Raw genomic sequence first — 16,216 nt, forward strand, 5'->3', positions numbered from 1 at the left:
AAAGCAAGGCCAGAAGAACAAGACTGGAAAGAGGGAAACCTCACTGGGGCTCTGCCCCGCAGCGCCTCTGCCCCCCAGCGCCAACCAGGGCATCCCTCTACAGACACGAAGCCACGCCCCTTAGCAAGTACGTCCCCTATTTCCCTCTTGGCCCCGCCTCTCAACCCAGGCTGCCTAAGGCCCCACCTACCAGGCGTGGCCCCGCTCCGGGAGGCCCAGGATCCCGCCAACAATGACTCCGCCTCTCCTTCCGCTGAGAAACCTGTCCCTTTTATTTAAAGAATACGTTTACGTCAAGCCGCCTTTCGTAGCTTTGCGTCATCAGTGCAGGGCGCGGAGGCGGGACTTCCTGTCCCTGGTTCTAACAGCTTCCGGGAAAAGCCGGAAGAGACAGGACCTTGGATAGAATTGGGGATTTCCAGCCCCTCCCCCGGCCCCTACGGAAAGAAGAGACCAGGGGCCATCCTGGCGAAGTCAAAACATTTAGTCTGGCCTTTCCAGGTGAGGACTTCCTTCCCCATCCAGGCACGGTATTGGTACAACCCCCCTTTAATTTCCCATGACTCCCTGCGTCCCAAAGCCCCGCCCCCAGTTCCCCAGCCCCGCCCCGAAGTTTGAGGGGTGTGGACGGTTTGTGACCCCCCTCACCTGACCCTACCCCTCACGGGCTGGAAGAGCTGGGCTTAGGCACGGCGGCCGGGACCCGCAGCTGTTCGGTTCGGGTGGGCTCATGACCCCACTCCAACGCCACGGGAATAGGAGCGTCCAAACGCGGAACCTTCGCCTCAGAAAAAACAGGGTCGGGGACCCCTCCTCACCGTGGTTAGGGGAGCTCACAGGCTGAGGAGAGAGCGAAGGCCTTTGAGGCGGGAGACTTGGGGTCCTGCTCTACCCCTTCCCACGAGCGTTCCCTGTGTCTCTGGCAGTCGTTTTCGTCTTTCTTTGCCACGGTTTCCTTTTCTGTAAATCACCGTTGATGACATTAACCATCATACCATCAGTGGTTAGTTGTGGGAGAGATAAATAATTGCTACCATTTGTTTATTGAATAATTGTAATGTGCCAGGCACTGTGCTAAGTATTTCGCTTCGATGATTTCACGTCATCTTCAAAACAACCTCATGAGGTAGGTACGATTTTTAACCCCATTTTACTGATGAGAAAGCTGAAGCTGTGAAAATGTCCGAGGTTACATAGCTAGTAAGAGGCAATACTGAGATGATAATTAGTTGTTGTTGTTGTTTTTTGACTCCAGAGACGGTTTATTAAATAAGGCTGTGGAAACTATTCAGATGTTGATATGTTCCCCAAATATTCTTTGAGCCAGTACCTGGGATTATGCTGGGGACTGCGGTACAAAGAGAAATACATGTGATCCTTGTCTGCCAGGAGTCTAATAGAGAGATGGACAGGTAGATAAGTATAATGAAGTTTTATAGGTGCTGTGAGAATAGCGTGATGATGATAATCACCAGACTGGATTTGCCCGGAGACAGGTGTGAAAGCAGCAGATTCTCCAAGGGGAAGAGTAGGTACTCCAAGGAGCAAACACAGATCCTTCCTGCCTTTCAAAGAAACTGCAGAGGGAGAACTTCATAGTAAAAGAAAAGAAACTCAGATATGGATTGTGAGAGATGGTGTGGAATCTTTTCCAAATCCCTTCCACTTGGGGAGGGTTTTTGCAGTCATGAGCCCATGGTGACCCGGGAGGGTGCTGTTTCTGGTGTCTGCCCCACATGGCTCTCCAGGGCTTGCCAGAAGGGTTTCGGAGGAGGCAGATATAATGTCTGCTGCTGTTGGCCCTTACAGAGTTGTCCCTTTGATGTGATCTGACTCTGCTTTTGTCGATAGGTTAATTTTCTTTGGCTCTCGACATCTGGGCCTGGATCTGTGACCAGGAATGAAATAGGCTCAAATGAGACAATCTGGCCAGGGTGGCTGCACAGTGCCTCTATAGGGGCCCCAGAATAAAATATTCCAGCCTTTTGGTCTCTCTGAAGCCACTTTGGAGGCTGCTCAGGGGCCATATCTGCTTGACCAAATGATAGAAATCCTAGAGAAACTCAGGGCTCAAAAAGCCAAAAGTTTTCCCCATCTACCAAAAAAGCAGTGATCAGCAGCAACAGCAGCAAGGCTGTGAGGTTTTCTTGATGATTCTTGATTGTTGGGGGCTTGGAGTATAAGAGAGGAAAGAGTGTGGAACCTGAAAGCTAGGGTTTCACGCTTGAAGCAAAGGGTAAGCCTTTAGCTTTAGGCTGGGAGTCCAAAGTTAGGAAGGTTCGTCCCCCCTTCTACGGGACACTGAATTCCATTTTCTTTCAGGCCTGGGTCAGTTAGAACCTAAACAGACTAGAAACCTGGTTGCAGCCCTCAGGCTCTGCTGATGCTATCCCCTTTGTTCCTGCAGCGTGGACCCAGTCAGCAGCCAGGCCATGGAGCTCTCTGATGTCACCCTCATTGAGGGTGTGGGTAATGAGGTGATGGTGGTGGCAGGTGTGGTGGTGCTGATTCTAGCCTTGGTCCTAGCTTGGCTCTCTACCTACGTAGCAGACAGCGGTAGCAACCAACTCCTGGGCACTATTGTGTCAGCAGGCGACACGTCTGTCCTCCACTTGGGGCATGTGGACCACCTGGTGGCAGGCCAAGGCACCCCAGAGCCAACTGAACTCCCCCACCCATCAGAGGGTAACGATGAGAAGGCTGAAGAGGCTGGAGAAGGTGGGGGAGACTCCACAGGGGAACCTGGAGCTGGGGGTGGTGTTGAGCCCAGCCTTGAGCATCTCCTTGACATCCAAGGCCTGCCCAAAAGACAAGCGGGTGCAGACAGTGGCAGTCCAGAGGCACCCCTGAGATCTGAGGATAGCACCTGCCTCCCTCCCAGCCCTGGCCTCATCAACGTGCGGCTCAAATTCCTCAATGACACCGAGGAGCTGGCTGTGGCCAGGCCAGAGGATACTGTGGGTACCCTGAAGAGGTGAGTGAGCTGGAAAATGGGAGGCTGCTTGTACCCCATGCCCCCAGCCCTTGGGCGCCTCTGAGGATTCTGGTACAGATGTGGGAACAGCAGGGAAGTGTAAGGTGCAGCCTCTACTAAGGGTGGGTGGGATACTTTCTTAGGCCACCCTTTAGTTTTTCCCTGCTGCCCTGCTTTGTCGGTCCAGGCCTGTTTGTCTTCTTTTTCCTCACCCTCTGTCTTCCATCTCTTTCATCCTTACAGCAAATACTTCCCTGGACAAGAGAGCCAGATGAAACTGATCTACCAGGGCCGCCTGCTGCAGGACCCAGCCCGCACACTGCGTTCTCTGAACATTACTGACAACTGTGTGATTCATTGCCACCGCTCACCCCCAGGGTCAGCTGTTCCAGGGCCCTCAGCCTCTCTGGCCCCCTCAGCCACTGAGCCACCCAGCCTCGGCATCAATGTGGGCAGCCTCATGGTGCCCGTGTTTGTGGTGCTGTTGGGTGTGGTCTGGTACTTCCGAATCAATTACCGCCAGTTCTTCACAGCACCTGCTACTGTCTCCCTGGTGGGGGTCACCGTCTTCTTCAGCTTCCTAGTATTTGGGATGTATGGACGATAAGGACAGAGGGAGAAAATGAAAGGCATGGTCTTCCTCCTTTATGGCCTCCCCACCTTTCCTGGCCAGAGCTGGGCCCAAGGGCCTGGGAGGGGGGGGTGGAAAGGACGTGGTGGGTATCTCTTCCATAGGATACAGGAGGCAGGTATGGAGCCTCCCATTCTCCATGGGAGTACAGACATCCCCTCTGTGCAAGCACAACTCAGGTAGAAATGAGGATGTCATCTTCCTTCACTATTAGGGTCCTGAAGGAGTTCAGAGCTGATGGCCAAACTCAGTGGGGAGCCTGGGCTCTGAGGATTCCCTCCCAACTGTGGCCCTAGCTCTTCCCCTTTTCCTGCATGCCTGTCCCCTAGCACCCAGGGCTGCCTGCCAGGGCAGCTCAGCATGGCCCCAGCACACCTCTGTAGGGAACCTGGAATATCCTTCATTTCCTCAGCCAAATATCAATCTTTTGAGACTGAAATCACACAGGCAGGAATGAAGATTGTACCAGCTTTCCCTATAGGCACCTAGCCACCCCCACCTTCCCCCTCTACCCCTGTAGCAGGAATAGGGTGTTTTCCATATTCTAGATATTTTCCAGTGTTCTCCTTTCTTTCAATGCACTTTGCTTGCATTATTATTTTTTTTAATAGTCCTTTATAGAGCTCAGTCAGGAAGGGGATTGGGGCAGAAAGCCAAGCCCCCAGCATTGGGAGCAGCCAGGCCACAGCTGCTACTACCCCAGGCCGACGGCTGTAAGTGAAAGACAGCACTGGCCCTTGGCCAGTGTCCTACCCTGCCCAGCTCCAAGGACGAGCTCCGAGTATGGATCACTGGGCCCTAGGCTTTTGCCTTTGGGGCTCTGGTCGGAGGGTCAGTGTCTGTGACTGAATAAAGTTCCATTTCGTGGCTGTGGAGCCTCCTTCTGTGACAGTAAGAGAATGGCTTTGCTCTGCCCCCAGCAACATGGCAATGAGGGTGGGTAGGCTGGGCTACCAACGGGAGATGCAGTTTATTTACACCAGCAGCCATGGGGGCAGAGGGAATACACAGCGTTTACAAAGTTAGCTACCTGTACAGGATGGATTACATATGCAAAAATAAAAATCTCAAGACCACAGGACAGCGTGAGCCCCACCCCCCTCCCCCAATGACCCCAGCATGCGGTAATGCCAGGCGGGTGGCCCCTGGGCATGCGGGGGGGAGTGATGCATGGAAGGAAAAGCCACCGGCCATGGAAATTAGTACAGAACCCCCCCACACACACTCAGACATATGATAGGATACAGGGTGGACGACACCTAGCCGGGGTGGAAAGGATGGGAATTGAAACCCACACAGCCTGCTGTTAGAGGGAGGGGAGTGGGGAGCTCCTAGCCCCTGTTCAACTACATGGTAGAGGGGCACTCTCTCTCCCCAGAAGGAAAGGGGTTTGTTCCCTCAGGGTCCCTGCTGGACCAAGCCCGTCTCTTACCCAGCCTGGGCAGGGGGCTCTGCCCTGAGGGCGGGCCAAGGAACAACGGGGAAGTTTATGTGGACAAACCAGTTCCCAGACTACTTCCCACTTCTCCCTCCTCCAACCAGAAGGGGGAAAGGGAGAGGCCAGAGGGGAAAGGGTGTATTAGGGCCTGAGCTGCAGCTGCCTCTCAGAAGGGAGAGTGGCCCACAGCCTTCCTCCCTTCACCTTCAACCTACTCCCAAGACTCCCTTTGGAAGCAGGCTGGAGGCTTGCTGAGATCCTCCTTCCCCTCTGGCTTCCCCTTGGAGGGAGAAGGCTATGGAGGGCCAAGAACAGAGGAGCCCAAGCCCCAGGATTTATTCCAACTCCTGCCAAAATTTGTTTGGCTTTTTAAAAAATAATCACAATTCGTGGGTTAAAAACCAATTTGTAACCAGGCATCAGCCACAATGAGAACAACCCCAGGGGGAGAGTGGGGTTCCAGACAGGGCCCTAATCTCTGTTCCCTTAGCCCTCTAGGGTCCCTAACCCAAATCAGTCCAACCAGTCCTGGGTACTAGCTACCCAAAAGTGGGATGGCTCCTCCTGTGAGGAGGGCAGGGGACGTGTCCAGCAAGGGCCAGAGAATTTGGCTCAGGGTCGACTCCACCCCTGTGTCAGTCAGCTCTGCTTCCAGCCCCAACTGCCGTCCTCCAGCTCTGCTCCTGGAAGTGATGGTGCCTGCACAGAGGGGGACGGTACATCTCTCCAGGATACAGACCAGGCAGGTGGGCACACTGGCATGACAGTCCCATAGAGGGGCAATGACACCCCCCCCTCCACTGACAACTCAAGAGCAGAGACCACCTTCTCTTCCCACCCTACTCCTAACAAAGGGGGAGAGGCACAAGATTAGGATTTTCCTCAGAGCCCCAAACCACAAGTACAGAATAAATAACTTAAAAGCGGCTAAGGAAGGGGAAACAGGGCAGGCTTTGGAGGCAGGAGCATTGAGAGGAACAGAAGCTGGTCGAGGTGAAAGGGGTGGCAAGCAGCAGCTGGGAACTTGGGCCGCCCCAGTAGGGCAGTGGGGCAGGGTGGGCAGGAGGAACATGGGGCCACCCCAGGAGGGTGAGGCTGGGCCCCTTCCTGGGGCAGGGAATGAGGTAAGAAAACATTTCAAATAAAGCAGCACCGTTCCCTCTCACCTTGGGGCCCCACTCCTCACCAGCCCTGGGTCAGGGAGGAAAGGCAGGGGGGAGTCATTTTGATACATAGCTCCCTCTTCCTACCCTCCCCTTTCCCATTCCTTGAAGCTGTAGAGGCTGGAGGCCCTTTCCTGGCACCCAACAACAAAAGGACAGCTCCTGCTGCCAAGGAGGCCCATGGGGACTGAGGGGAAAGGGCTGCCCCTGTGAGGGGCAGGGAAGGTGGCGGCAGTTCTGGACGCCTACCTCAGCAGACAGCACGCTGTGCCTGCCTACCCCTGGGACTGGGGGCATTTGATAGGATTCTGCACACAGACAGGACATGCCCAGCCCTGCCCCTTGGCTCCAAGCACCGGACCCATTCACATTGCTGAGGGCAGCCGGAGGAAGCCCCCTCCAGGCTCAGCTTCCGACCCACAGCCTCCCGGGGTAGCCACAGTGCCCCTCGGCAGGGCTTAGTCCAGTTCCTGGGGTGGGGGGCAGGCAGTGCCCTGGCACAGTGCCCAGGTCAGGCCCCTGGCCTAGCTGGACATCCAGTAACTCACAGAATAAATAGGAAAACCGCCTCCCCACCAAACTTATGTCCAAGGCATAATATGTCCAGGTCTGAGTCCTGCACGCCGAGGGGTCGTGCTCCATTGCAGAGGACCCTGACACCCCCCAGGGGTGCATAATTGGATCCTCTGCCTGCCTGGCCCACCAAGCTTCCCAAGCCCAAACCCCCAGCAGCCGTCCATTTGCCAGGTTATGCCACCTGGGTGGGGGTCGGGAGAGAGGGCTCTGCTCAGCCAAAGGCTATCCCTTGCACCCAAGTCAGTTGATGTCATCATAGATGCTGGGCGTTGGGGGTGCCGGTGGCTTTGGCTTCTTCTTCTTGTTGGAGCCCAGGCCGGAAGCAGTCCCTACCAGGCTCAGATGGGATTTCTTTTTCTTGGTTTTCCGTGATTCGGAGCTGTTGGTACCTGCAGAGGCAGACGCAGGAAGGATGAGAGCAGGGTTGTGGCAAGAGAGGTGGTGCCCTGTGCCCAGGGGCCCCAACAGTGTCACATACCTAGACCCCATCCCTGATTTTCACTTGTCTTGGAGGAGCCTGAATCAGAGGGTGAGAGATCGGAAGAGCCGTCCCACTGAAGCCGGCTGATCAGGGCCTGGCTGTCAGTCATGTCAAAGCTGTCATTATCCAGGGAGCTCTCAACCTCCGGAAGAACGCTGGAAGGGGAGGAGCCAAAGGCCTTTAGGGATACCAATCATCACCCTAACCTGCCACAACCCACCACCCATCCCGTAGGGTCACTCACGCTGAGGGCCCGAGGAAATAAATCCGCACGGTTCGCCTCTGCTCATCTGTGTGCTGGGGGCAGCGCAGGGACCTGGTGGGGAGAGAACTGTCAGATCCTGACAAGGCAGGGAAGGATCTGCCGAACTCAGGTAAAGGTAAAGGCCCTCCCCTCAGCCGAGGTGGGCGGGAGGGATGGGCAAAGACAGGGAAGGGATGAATGGAAGACTCCCATACTGTGGCCTAAGGCCTGGCCACTGGAGGAGGGAGGGGAACAGCAGGAGCCCCACTGCTCAAGTCCGGGGGTACTACCGACCGTGCCCAGGGTGAGTGTGCAGGAGGGCCCCCTGGCCCCCTTTCTAGGTTCTGTGCTCACCTTGTGCACATCTTCTTGGTGTGTTCAGAAATCACCCCACATTGCTGGAAGAGGAATATAAGCTGAAAGGATGGATGGAGGGGAACCTACTCTAAACACTAGATGTTCCCTTCTGTACAAATGCTAGACTGAGCAAGCAGAAATGGCCTGAAGGTCAGAGCAGACAGTCCCAGGCCACTATGGGCCAGGAAACCTAATTCTGGAAAGAAAACTATACGACCCTAACTGCTATGTCACCAGCGTCCTCCAGAGCCTTGACCACTGCCTATGGCTTCAGGCCACTCCCAGAGGCCTCCCCTTCCCTGGTCCCTCACCGTGGTGAGCAGGCTACGCAGCTCCTCTGGCCCCAGGGTCTCATAGCTGATCCCAGTTGAGTTGTTATACTGTGGGAGAACCAGAGGTACAGGTTAGAGAAAGGCAGATGCAAGGAGTGGTGGAGAATCAATCCCTCTCGTGCCTTTCTAAGTGAGGGGCTTTAGGACGACCCAACAGTTTTCCAAGTGATTCCTTTCATCCCACCTGCACGTGGTGAGGGGGTGGGACCCAGAAAGAACATAAACAAGACCCAAATAGCTCATCTAGTGCTTCTGGCTGTCAGCGTTCTGATCCCCACTTGTCCAAATCCCAACAAACTCACAACACCGACAATGAAAGGGAACGTAACAGGGGCAACCTATACTCACCTTAAAAGGATCCGAATTGCTAAGTTCCCCTGAAGAAGAAAAAAGAAGGGGAAGGGTGTTTGATGCAGAGGTACAGACAGAGAACCCTGAAAATAACCAGAGAGGAAGTGGGGGTGACAGAAGGATCACAAGCCCTCCCTCAACACCCCTACCCCCGCCAGGCCCCCACCCTCCACCCCCTTGCCCCCCACCTCCCACACAATGAGTCCCAGAAGACACAGCTAGAAGCACTCCCATTGTTCCAGCTCCACTTACCATTTTTGTGTTTTAAAGACTTGGATCTTCGAGGGGAATTGGGGTTCTGGAATGGGAGATACCATAGCTTTGGGGAAAGGGTAACGATAAGGGGGAGCCGAGAACCCAAGGAAGGAAAAAAGATTTGACAAAGAAACATCCTCAAATTCCTGCTCTTCTTCCCCAGTAAGAGGCCTGTCTACCCATATTCCCTTCCCCACTCCCCCAAGGCCTCTGCTGCCCCCCTGCCCACCACACACACCCTCATCCCAAAACCCAGAGAGGCCCCCAATGACCTCAGACTTGAGTCAAGACACCCGAGGACTCCCTCCCCAAAAGGGAGGGTATCTGTCCTTTGCCCAAATTTCCCCCATGCTTGCCCGGCTCTCACCTTGTCTGATTTTCTCTTCTTGGCTGTGGGGAACAAAAGAATAAAGAGCAGGGTTACTTTAAGTTCCCAAAGTAAGGAGTAAGGACATCTAAAGAAAAGTACACAACTATACCTTCCCCCCATTGGTCAAGGCAACAGCTTGTGACCACTGTATACCCTATTCCTGCTTGCCCACCTCATCCCAACATCCTCCAGTTTCCCCAAGATCCCCAAACACCTTTCTTCTCTGAGCCATAGGACCAATCGTTGTCATTGATGTCATCGTTGTCCTCTTGGTCACTCTCAGACTTGTTCATATTGTTGCTGTTGGCAATCCTGCCAAGAGTAGGGAAGAAAAAGGGTCAAAGCTGCCACCCTCTCCACCCCCAACTTCAAGGTATATGGAGCATCTGGGAACAAGCACAACCCTCTGTCCCCTACAGACGCCCCTAGGGGACTACACCACGGCACAGGCTGCAGAAGATGAGCAGCTCTGGTTCCAGCAGGGGGAAAGGCCCTCACCGGCGGTTGGCGATTCGGCTGCTGTTCCGACCCATTCCCAGGCACTTCTCCAGATGAGGAGCAAAGCGGGAGGCGGCAATGCTGCGGCTGCAATTGGGGCAAACACACTCCTTGCTCTTCCACTGGTTGAAAACCTGTCCAAAGATGTCCAACCCCGGCTGGTCCACGATCTCTGGGGACAGGAGAGGCGTGGCGATCAGGGCAGGCAGGGACCCTCCTCTCTTGTTCCCGTGGCTTCTTCAACCCCCCTGCCCAGGCTCACAGGAGCTCCAGGATCTATATCTAGTGGTTTCCGGAGAAGGAAACGTGAAGCACTCCCAGGGCAGGGTTAGACTGCTGTCCTTCTCCCTGAGGCTCACCAAAATCCTTCATGCTATCAGGGTCCGTGTCGTCCAGGAAGAAGTAGCCACACTTGACAGCCCGGTGTACCTCAAAGCAGAATCCCAAACAAGAATCCTCGACCAGGTCCGCGTATATCTCCTGAGCGATGGCCTGGGCCCCAGGGGAGAACATCCATGGTCACAAGAGTCACAGCCCCCTGGACTGATAGCAATTCTCACCAACTAAATCTCCTGCCAACTGGCCCCAGCCAAAAAATCATGCTTTCTTTGCCATTTTCCCCATCTTGACTTTGTGTTCTTTCTTCTTCCCGGATCCATGGGCCTTTTCAGCTGGCTATTCCCTTTAAGGAACAAGGCTGATTACCCAAATTCCTCCTTGGTGTGGATGCCAGATATAGCGACGTAGAGACATCAAGAGAAAGAACTAGAGGCACACGTGGGGGAGCCCTCACCTCTAGTTTGCTGTTATCCAGGCCAGACAAAGACATTTCCTCCATTTTCATTTGTAAACTCTTGTGGAGACGGCGCTCTGACTGCTCATAGCACAGCGGGCGGCAACTCGGCTGCACACATTGTGGGGGGGTGTTGGTGTGAGTCCAAGGCACCTCTAAAGACTGCCCCCTCCCCTCCCCACCTCGCTGCCCAGATATCCTGGCATCAGGGTATCTCCCTCCCCAAGGCCCAGGCTCACTAAGTCTGGATGGTCCTTCAGGGCCTGAAACCTAAAGGTGGCCTAGTCTTTCCCAGGCCTGAGCTCAGGCCCTGGACTCTACTGCCAATCAGAGTCTGGGTCTATAGGAGGCAGCAGCTCACCCCAGGTCCCTAAAACTCAAACCCCTCTTTGATACCCATGGTGCAATGCAGCAGGGGGAGGAGAAGGAACTCTAAGGCCTCAAAGCAAACCCACAGGGTGTGGCAAAGAACTGCACAGACTCCTAAATACACCCCCCCTTCCCTAAAGGCTCTCCTCAGAGTCACCTCTGCTTTCAGCCAGGATGTCCACTTGGGGGGGTACTGCTACCAGAAGTAGGAATGGCCCTAGGACCCTACAACCTTCACCCTAGTCTGCCTTCCTTTGAAACAAGCCTGCCACTCCACGAGGGGAGCAGAGCCCACAGAAGCCTAGAGCTAAGGGACATTTCTAGCCACCATGAGCAAGAGGGGGACACAGCCCGGTGGGATGGCATGCCAGGAGTGGGCACTTCTCTTACCTGTTCTTCCTTTAGATAACCACCCTCCCTCCCTCAGGACCAGCCCGGAAGTCTCTCCAAGAGCCCCAAAGTACAGGAACCCCCACCAAAGGATTCAGAAACAGCACCCACAGCCCAGGGCCCCTCTGAACGATGGGTACGAGTTTAAGGAGCTGCCGGCCTAGAGTGGGGTGGGGACTGACAAATGAGCCAGGGGCACTGGGAAGGGTAGGAGGCCGGGCCTCGGCTCTTCCCCCGTCCCTGCGGCACTGCTGCTGCATCATACCGACTGGGGGGAGGAGAGCCAAGCCGCCGGAGGCCGGCGCCGGTCCGGGACAGACCGACCCCCAGAGAGTGGGCAGAGTGGGACGCGTCCCGGCCCCTCTCCTTCCTCGCCCGCCAACAGCCCCGGCCGGCCGGGGAGAGGAGTCCGGGAGGGTGTCTCTATTGTCCCGGGGGCTGGGGCCTGGCTCCCTAACAAAGGCCCCGCGCCCCCTCCCCGGCCGGCCCTGCCCCGCCCAAGGGGGACCCAGACGGGGGAGAGCAGGGGGCCCCGGCCGGGCCGGGAAGCTGGGGGAAGCCGGGCGTTTCCGCGTCGGTTCGGGGGGAGGGGAAGGGGCGCTGACCCAGACCTGGGGGGAGGGGGCCCAAGCCCCGCCTCGGGCCCCGCCCCCCGCCCCCCGCAGGCCCCTCCCCCGTCCCCGTCTCCGTCCCGTACTCACCCCGCCCGGGGGGCCGCGCCGGGGCCCGGCGGCCTCTTAGGGCCGCGTCCTCCGGCGGCGGCGGCGGCGGCGGCTGCTCCGGAGCCCCATGTCCGTCGGTCCGTCCTCGCCTCTCCCCGGGGCCCAGGGCCCGGGGCCGGGGGGTCGGGCCACCCCCCCGCCTCGCCGCCTCACCGGGCGGCCATGGCCCCTTCCCCTCCCTTCTCGTCCCGTCGCCGCCTCCTCCTCCTCACCTCACCCCGCCCGCGCGCAGTCCGCGCGCCGTCCGCGCGCCCCTCCCCCCGCCCCCCACTCCAGCCCGCCTCTCCCGGGCGGGGGGTGCGGCGCGAGCCCGGAGCGCGCGCGCGTGCCGCGACCGGAGGATGGATGGATGGAGCGAGCGAGAACGCGAACGTGCGCGCGCGCGCCCCTCTCCCCCTCCCTCCGCGCGGGCGCGGGGCCAAGCGCGAGCGCGCTCCAACCTCCTCCTCTTCCTCCTCCCGCCCCTCCTCAACACCCCGCCCTCGCCCTCCCTTCCTCTTCCTTCTTTCGCTTTCGCGCGCCCAGCGACTGCTCGCGCCTGCTAGAAGGGCCCGAGCGCGTGCATCTGCCCCGCGGCCGCAGCTCGGCAGCATTTGCTCCAGGGGGCGGGGACCGGGAGGGGAGGAGGGGCGCCACGCCGCCGTCCAAAGTACCGGCGGACGGGGACGGGGGCGGAGAGATGGGCGGGGCCTTCAGTACCACTCCGGCCAATCGCCGCGTCGTCTCGGCCCGGGAAGCCCAATAGGATGGGAGTGGGTGGAGCGGCGTTCAAGGTGAGGTGCGCGGTGCGCTGGGGGCGGAGACGCTGTTCCGTCCCGGCCGGCTCGGGGGCGGGGGCAGCGGGTGGCGTCGAAAGAGAGCGCCGGCTCCCAGCCCAGCCTGGGACGCCTTCCGGCCCAGGCTCCCCCGCCCTTCCCTCGGGGCTCCCTGGTCTTCCCTCCTCCCTCCGCTCCCCCTTTTACCCCGAGGCGTGCAACCACTTCTGTGAAGAGGCCAGACTTGAAGTGGGGCGCAGTTAAGACCTCAGGGCGGAAAACCCGTGGAACCAAAGGGGCTCGTCCGCGCCTCCGTTCTCCCGGTTTCTGGGCGGGTCTCAGCCCACTCCAGGCCTGCGAACCAACAAGCGCCCGAGTTGAGGGTCCACTGCTGAAGGCGGAGGCCCGGCTGCGCCCTTCTGAGCGAGCACCCTCCCCGCCCTCATCCTAATTTAGATCCCACACCTGCTCGCCTTTCCTGCTTCCGGAACCCACGCTGGACCCCCTACCTCTCAGGCAGCCTGCTTGGCACTGCCCAGACCCTTCCCCCGAGTCAGTGCCGCTCCCCTGAGTGTACCTATATCCACACGCTCTCAGTCCCCTTTTACCTTCGGGAGGAAAAGGCCTTTTCCCAGCCATAGTAGATGCCTAGACTGGCGCTTCCATCTCGTTTACTCTGTCTGGTGTCCTGGAACGGTAGTGTGACAGCTTTCTCCCCTCAGGAGATAAGAATGAATGGAGGAGGATAGTCTGAAATCACATACTTTGGGACCATCATTGGCTCTTTAGTTTTCAGCATTTATTAATTTATTTATTTTCACTGGTTTCTCTTGAGAAATGTATTGAGGCAATTTTCTGAAGTAGTTAAGACCAGGAGTCAGATCTGAATTTCAATCGGTGGACTTGGCAAATGAACTCCCTGTGCCTCAGTTTCTTCCCTTGTCGGTGGGTGTAATGATAGTGCCTATCTCATTAGGTGGCTGTGATGATAAACAAGTCAGTGCATGTGAAACTCTTCGCTCTGTGTAAGTGCTTGGTAAATTTTAGCTGTTATTCTTACGGTGCTCCAGGTGCTGGCATACAAAGATGAAATAAGACCTCTTCAAGAAGGTTACAGTCTTGTAAGGTAGACAGACCTGTAGGATAACTGCCAGTGTGATAAAAACAAGAGAGAGATGCAGAGTAAAGAGGTGGTGGCCAGGAGGAGGCTTCGAATGATATGAGAGAATTGGTCAGGAAAGGCTTCTTGTAGGGAGAGAGGAACCAGGTCAAGGTAGGCCAGGAAGGCATTAGACATCTCTGAAAGTGAGCTTTGGAAGTATAGATCAGACTGGGAACTGGCTGGAACAGGAATGGGTGGTGGAGCAGCAGGAGGTGAGCAGGCCAGATCATACTGGTGTGGAGAAGTTTGTGGGCTTTAACCTTGCAGGCAGTGAGGAGTCCTCAAGGGGAATCGTCTGAGCAGACTTGCATTTTTAGATCACTCCAATGTGGAGTCTGGAGAATACTTTAGAAGCAGTAGGTTTGTGTTACTGACTGTGCTCTATGGAGTAAAGGCAGTGGGAGGCCCTGAAAACACCTTTAACCAGGGTGGGGAACTCTGAGAAGGACATGGGAAGATGCAGGAGGGTGACAAGTTCAGTTTGGGATATATTGGGGTTACTGTGGGATCAGCTAATAGAGATTTTCAAAAGGTGGTTGAACTTGGGTCTGGAGCAAAGAAATAAGGCAGGCCTTCTGGAACTTCTGCAGGGTGGCCTCAGCCTGCCTTTCCTCTTATTTCCCACCTCCTTTTCAGGCATTCTCCACTCCAGTGATGCTGTCCTGTTTCTTACCTAAGTATGCCTAGTGCATCTACCCTAAGGAATTTGCACATGCCCAGAAAACCCTGCTGGCTCATCCCTGTTTACCTAAATCCTTCCTCATATCCCCACCCATGGCCATCCTCATACCAAACTTCTTTACACCTGAACTGTACTGTTCGTTCGGCACTTGGCCTGGGCTGCTCTGTGGTGGTGACCTCTTTGGGCACATGCCCAGTCTCCACAGTTAGCACCAGTTAATAAACACTAGGGCCTGAGCTGGTCCTGGTTCTGGGTGAGGCCCTGGGGTTACAGCAACAAGCAAGAAAGACACACAGACCTTGTCCTAGGGGAGCTTACAGCCCAGTAAAGCCTCATGTGAAAGGAACCAGCCTGAGTGTAAAAGCATCCAGGCTGCTGAAGAAATGTAGCATGGAGACGTTTTTTTGTCAGGGGTTCAGAGAAGGCTCTCTGGAAGAAATGACCTTTTAAGTGGAGCCCTGAATTAACTGGGCAGAGAGAACACCATATGTGCAGGCCCTGGAAGAGAGCGCGGTAAGTCTGAAACATGGGTAGCTCGTGTGGCTGGAGTTGGGGCAGAGAGGCTGGCAAGGGCAGCAGATCCCCTAGGCCCTTGTGGGCCATACTTATTCACTCATTCAACAAATGTTTCTTGGGTGTCAAATGTATACCAGGCAGTTTCAGGTGCTGGGATTACAGTAATGAATAGGCAGGTAAGGTTTCTTCTACTTGGGGAGACAATAAACAAGTAAACAAATACATAAACAAGGAGACATAGATGTAGGAGGGGGCCTCTCTAGAGAGAGTGGTTGGGAAAGGCCTCTCTGTGAGGTGATATTTGAGCTGAGGCCTGATGAATGAAAAACCAAGTATGTGTAGAGTTGGAGGAATAGCCGTTCTGGGCAGAGAGAACAAATGCAAAGGCGCTATGGTAGGCATGTTTGAGGAACCAGAAGAGCGATCACTTGGCTGGGTCACTGTGAGTGGTTAGGAAGAGTAGGGAGAAAGATGATGTTCTCTCTGCCTGCCTGCAGGGCCCAGGCCTTGTAGGGCTATAGTAGGACATGGTAAATTTTAAGTACAGAAATAATCAGATTTGTTTTTAAGACAATGTTGGCTGCTGTATGAAGAATGGACTGTAGGGGCGAGAGTGCAAGCAGGAAGGCCAGTTTTAGGAGGTCTTCGCAGAAGGTGAGCGATGGTGGTGGCCTTGAATTGGATGGGTGTGGCAGCTGTGGGGAAGGGCGGCCAGATTTGAGAGAGGTTTAGAAAGTGGGATGGGTAGGTCAAGGTGATCAATTAAACCCGGAAGTGAGAGAGAGAAGTCAAGGCTGACACCCTGGTTTCTGGGTTGAATGACTAAACAGCTGGTGATTATTCTACGTCTTGAGGTATGAGGAGCCTGCAAGATCTCAGAGTATGCACAGTGTCTACCCAGGCCTGCAGCTGGAATAGCAGTCTCTGCAGATAGCACCTTTTAGAATGGTTTCATATGGGTGGTAATTGGAGGTTCGGGGGAGAGTCATGAACACCTAGGATAAAATGAGGAGGAAGAGCTGACACCAGCAGAGTAGAACGAGAAGGCAAGAGACAGTGTTCACTGGGTGTAATGATGAACATGCTGGTGCCCTGAGAAAGGAGCTTCAGGGGAATGGTGAGTAGGAGGTAAGGAAATGGGAGATCATGAGGGGCAA

At 55.8% G+C, this 16,216-nt stretch overlaps 2 protein-coding genes across 11 annotated transcripts; one reads left to right on the forward strand and one right to left on the reverse strand.

Annotated features, from left to right (window-relative positions):
• Positions 1-410: 410 nt before the first annotated feature.
• On the forward strand, positions 411-3,951 carry TMUB2 (transmembrane and ubiquitin like domain containing 2). 4 transcript variants are annotated; one of them, XM_069482694.1, is made up of 4 exons: positions 625-1,126; positions 2,408-2,685; positions 2,797-2,974; positions 3,218-3,951. In XM_069482694.1, the coding sequence occupies exons 1-4, from the start codon at positions 1,092-1,094 to the stop codon at positions 3,579-3,581; spliced, it is 855 nt and encodes a 284-aa protein (XP_069338795.1). In that variant the 5' UTR covers positions 625-1,091; the 3' UTR covers positions 3,582-3,951. The 4 variants fall into 4 exon arrangements, with proteins under 4 accessions (XP_069338793.1, XP_069338795.1, XP_069338792.1 ...); XM_069482692.1 differs by lacking the exon at positions 625-1,126 and adding an exon at positions 411-501 and having other exon boundaries at positions 2,408-2,974; XM_069482691.1 differs by having other exon boundaries at positions 2,408-2,974.
• A 605-nt stretch (positions 3,952-4,556) lies between these two features.
• Positions 4,557-12,483, reverse strand: ATXN7L3 (ataxin 7 like 3). Of its 7 annotated transcripts, none has more exons than XM_069482687.1 (13): positions 11,924-12,483; positions 10,464-10,574; positions 10,030-10,162; positions 9,671-9,842; positions 9,387-9,484; positions 9,170-9,192; positions 8,800-8,845; positions 8,545-8,573; positions 8,176-8,244; positions 7,862-7,905; positions 7,508-7,579; positions 7,261-7,418; positions 4,557-7,171 (listed from the first exon to the last, which is right to left on the reverse strand). In XM_069482687.1, the coding sequence occupies exons 2-13, from the start codon at positions 10,512-10,514 to the stop codon at positions 7,023-7,025; spliced, it is 1,044 nt and encodes a 347-aa protein (XP_069338788.1). In that variant the 5' UTR covers positions 10,515-10,574; positions 11,924-12,483; the 3' UTR covers positions 4,557-7,022. The 7 variants fall into 7 exon arrangements, with proteins under 7 accessions (XP_069338788.1, XP_069338785.1, XP_069338786.1 ...); XM_069482684.1 differs by having other exon boundaries at positions 8,545-8,630; XM_069482685.1 differs by having other exon boundaries at positions 8,800-8,866.
• Positions 12,484-16,216: the final 3,733 nt, after the last annotated feature.

The sequence above is a fragment of the Eulemur rufifrons genome, chromosome 9, assembly GCF_041146395.1.
Source record: "Eulemur rufifrons isolate Redbay chromosome 9, OSU_ERuf_1, whole genome shotgun sequence".
NCBI classification, from domain to species: domain Eukaryota; kingdom Metazoa; phylum Chordata; class Mammalia; order Primates; family Lemuridae; genus Eulemur; species Eulemur rufifrons.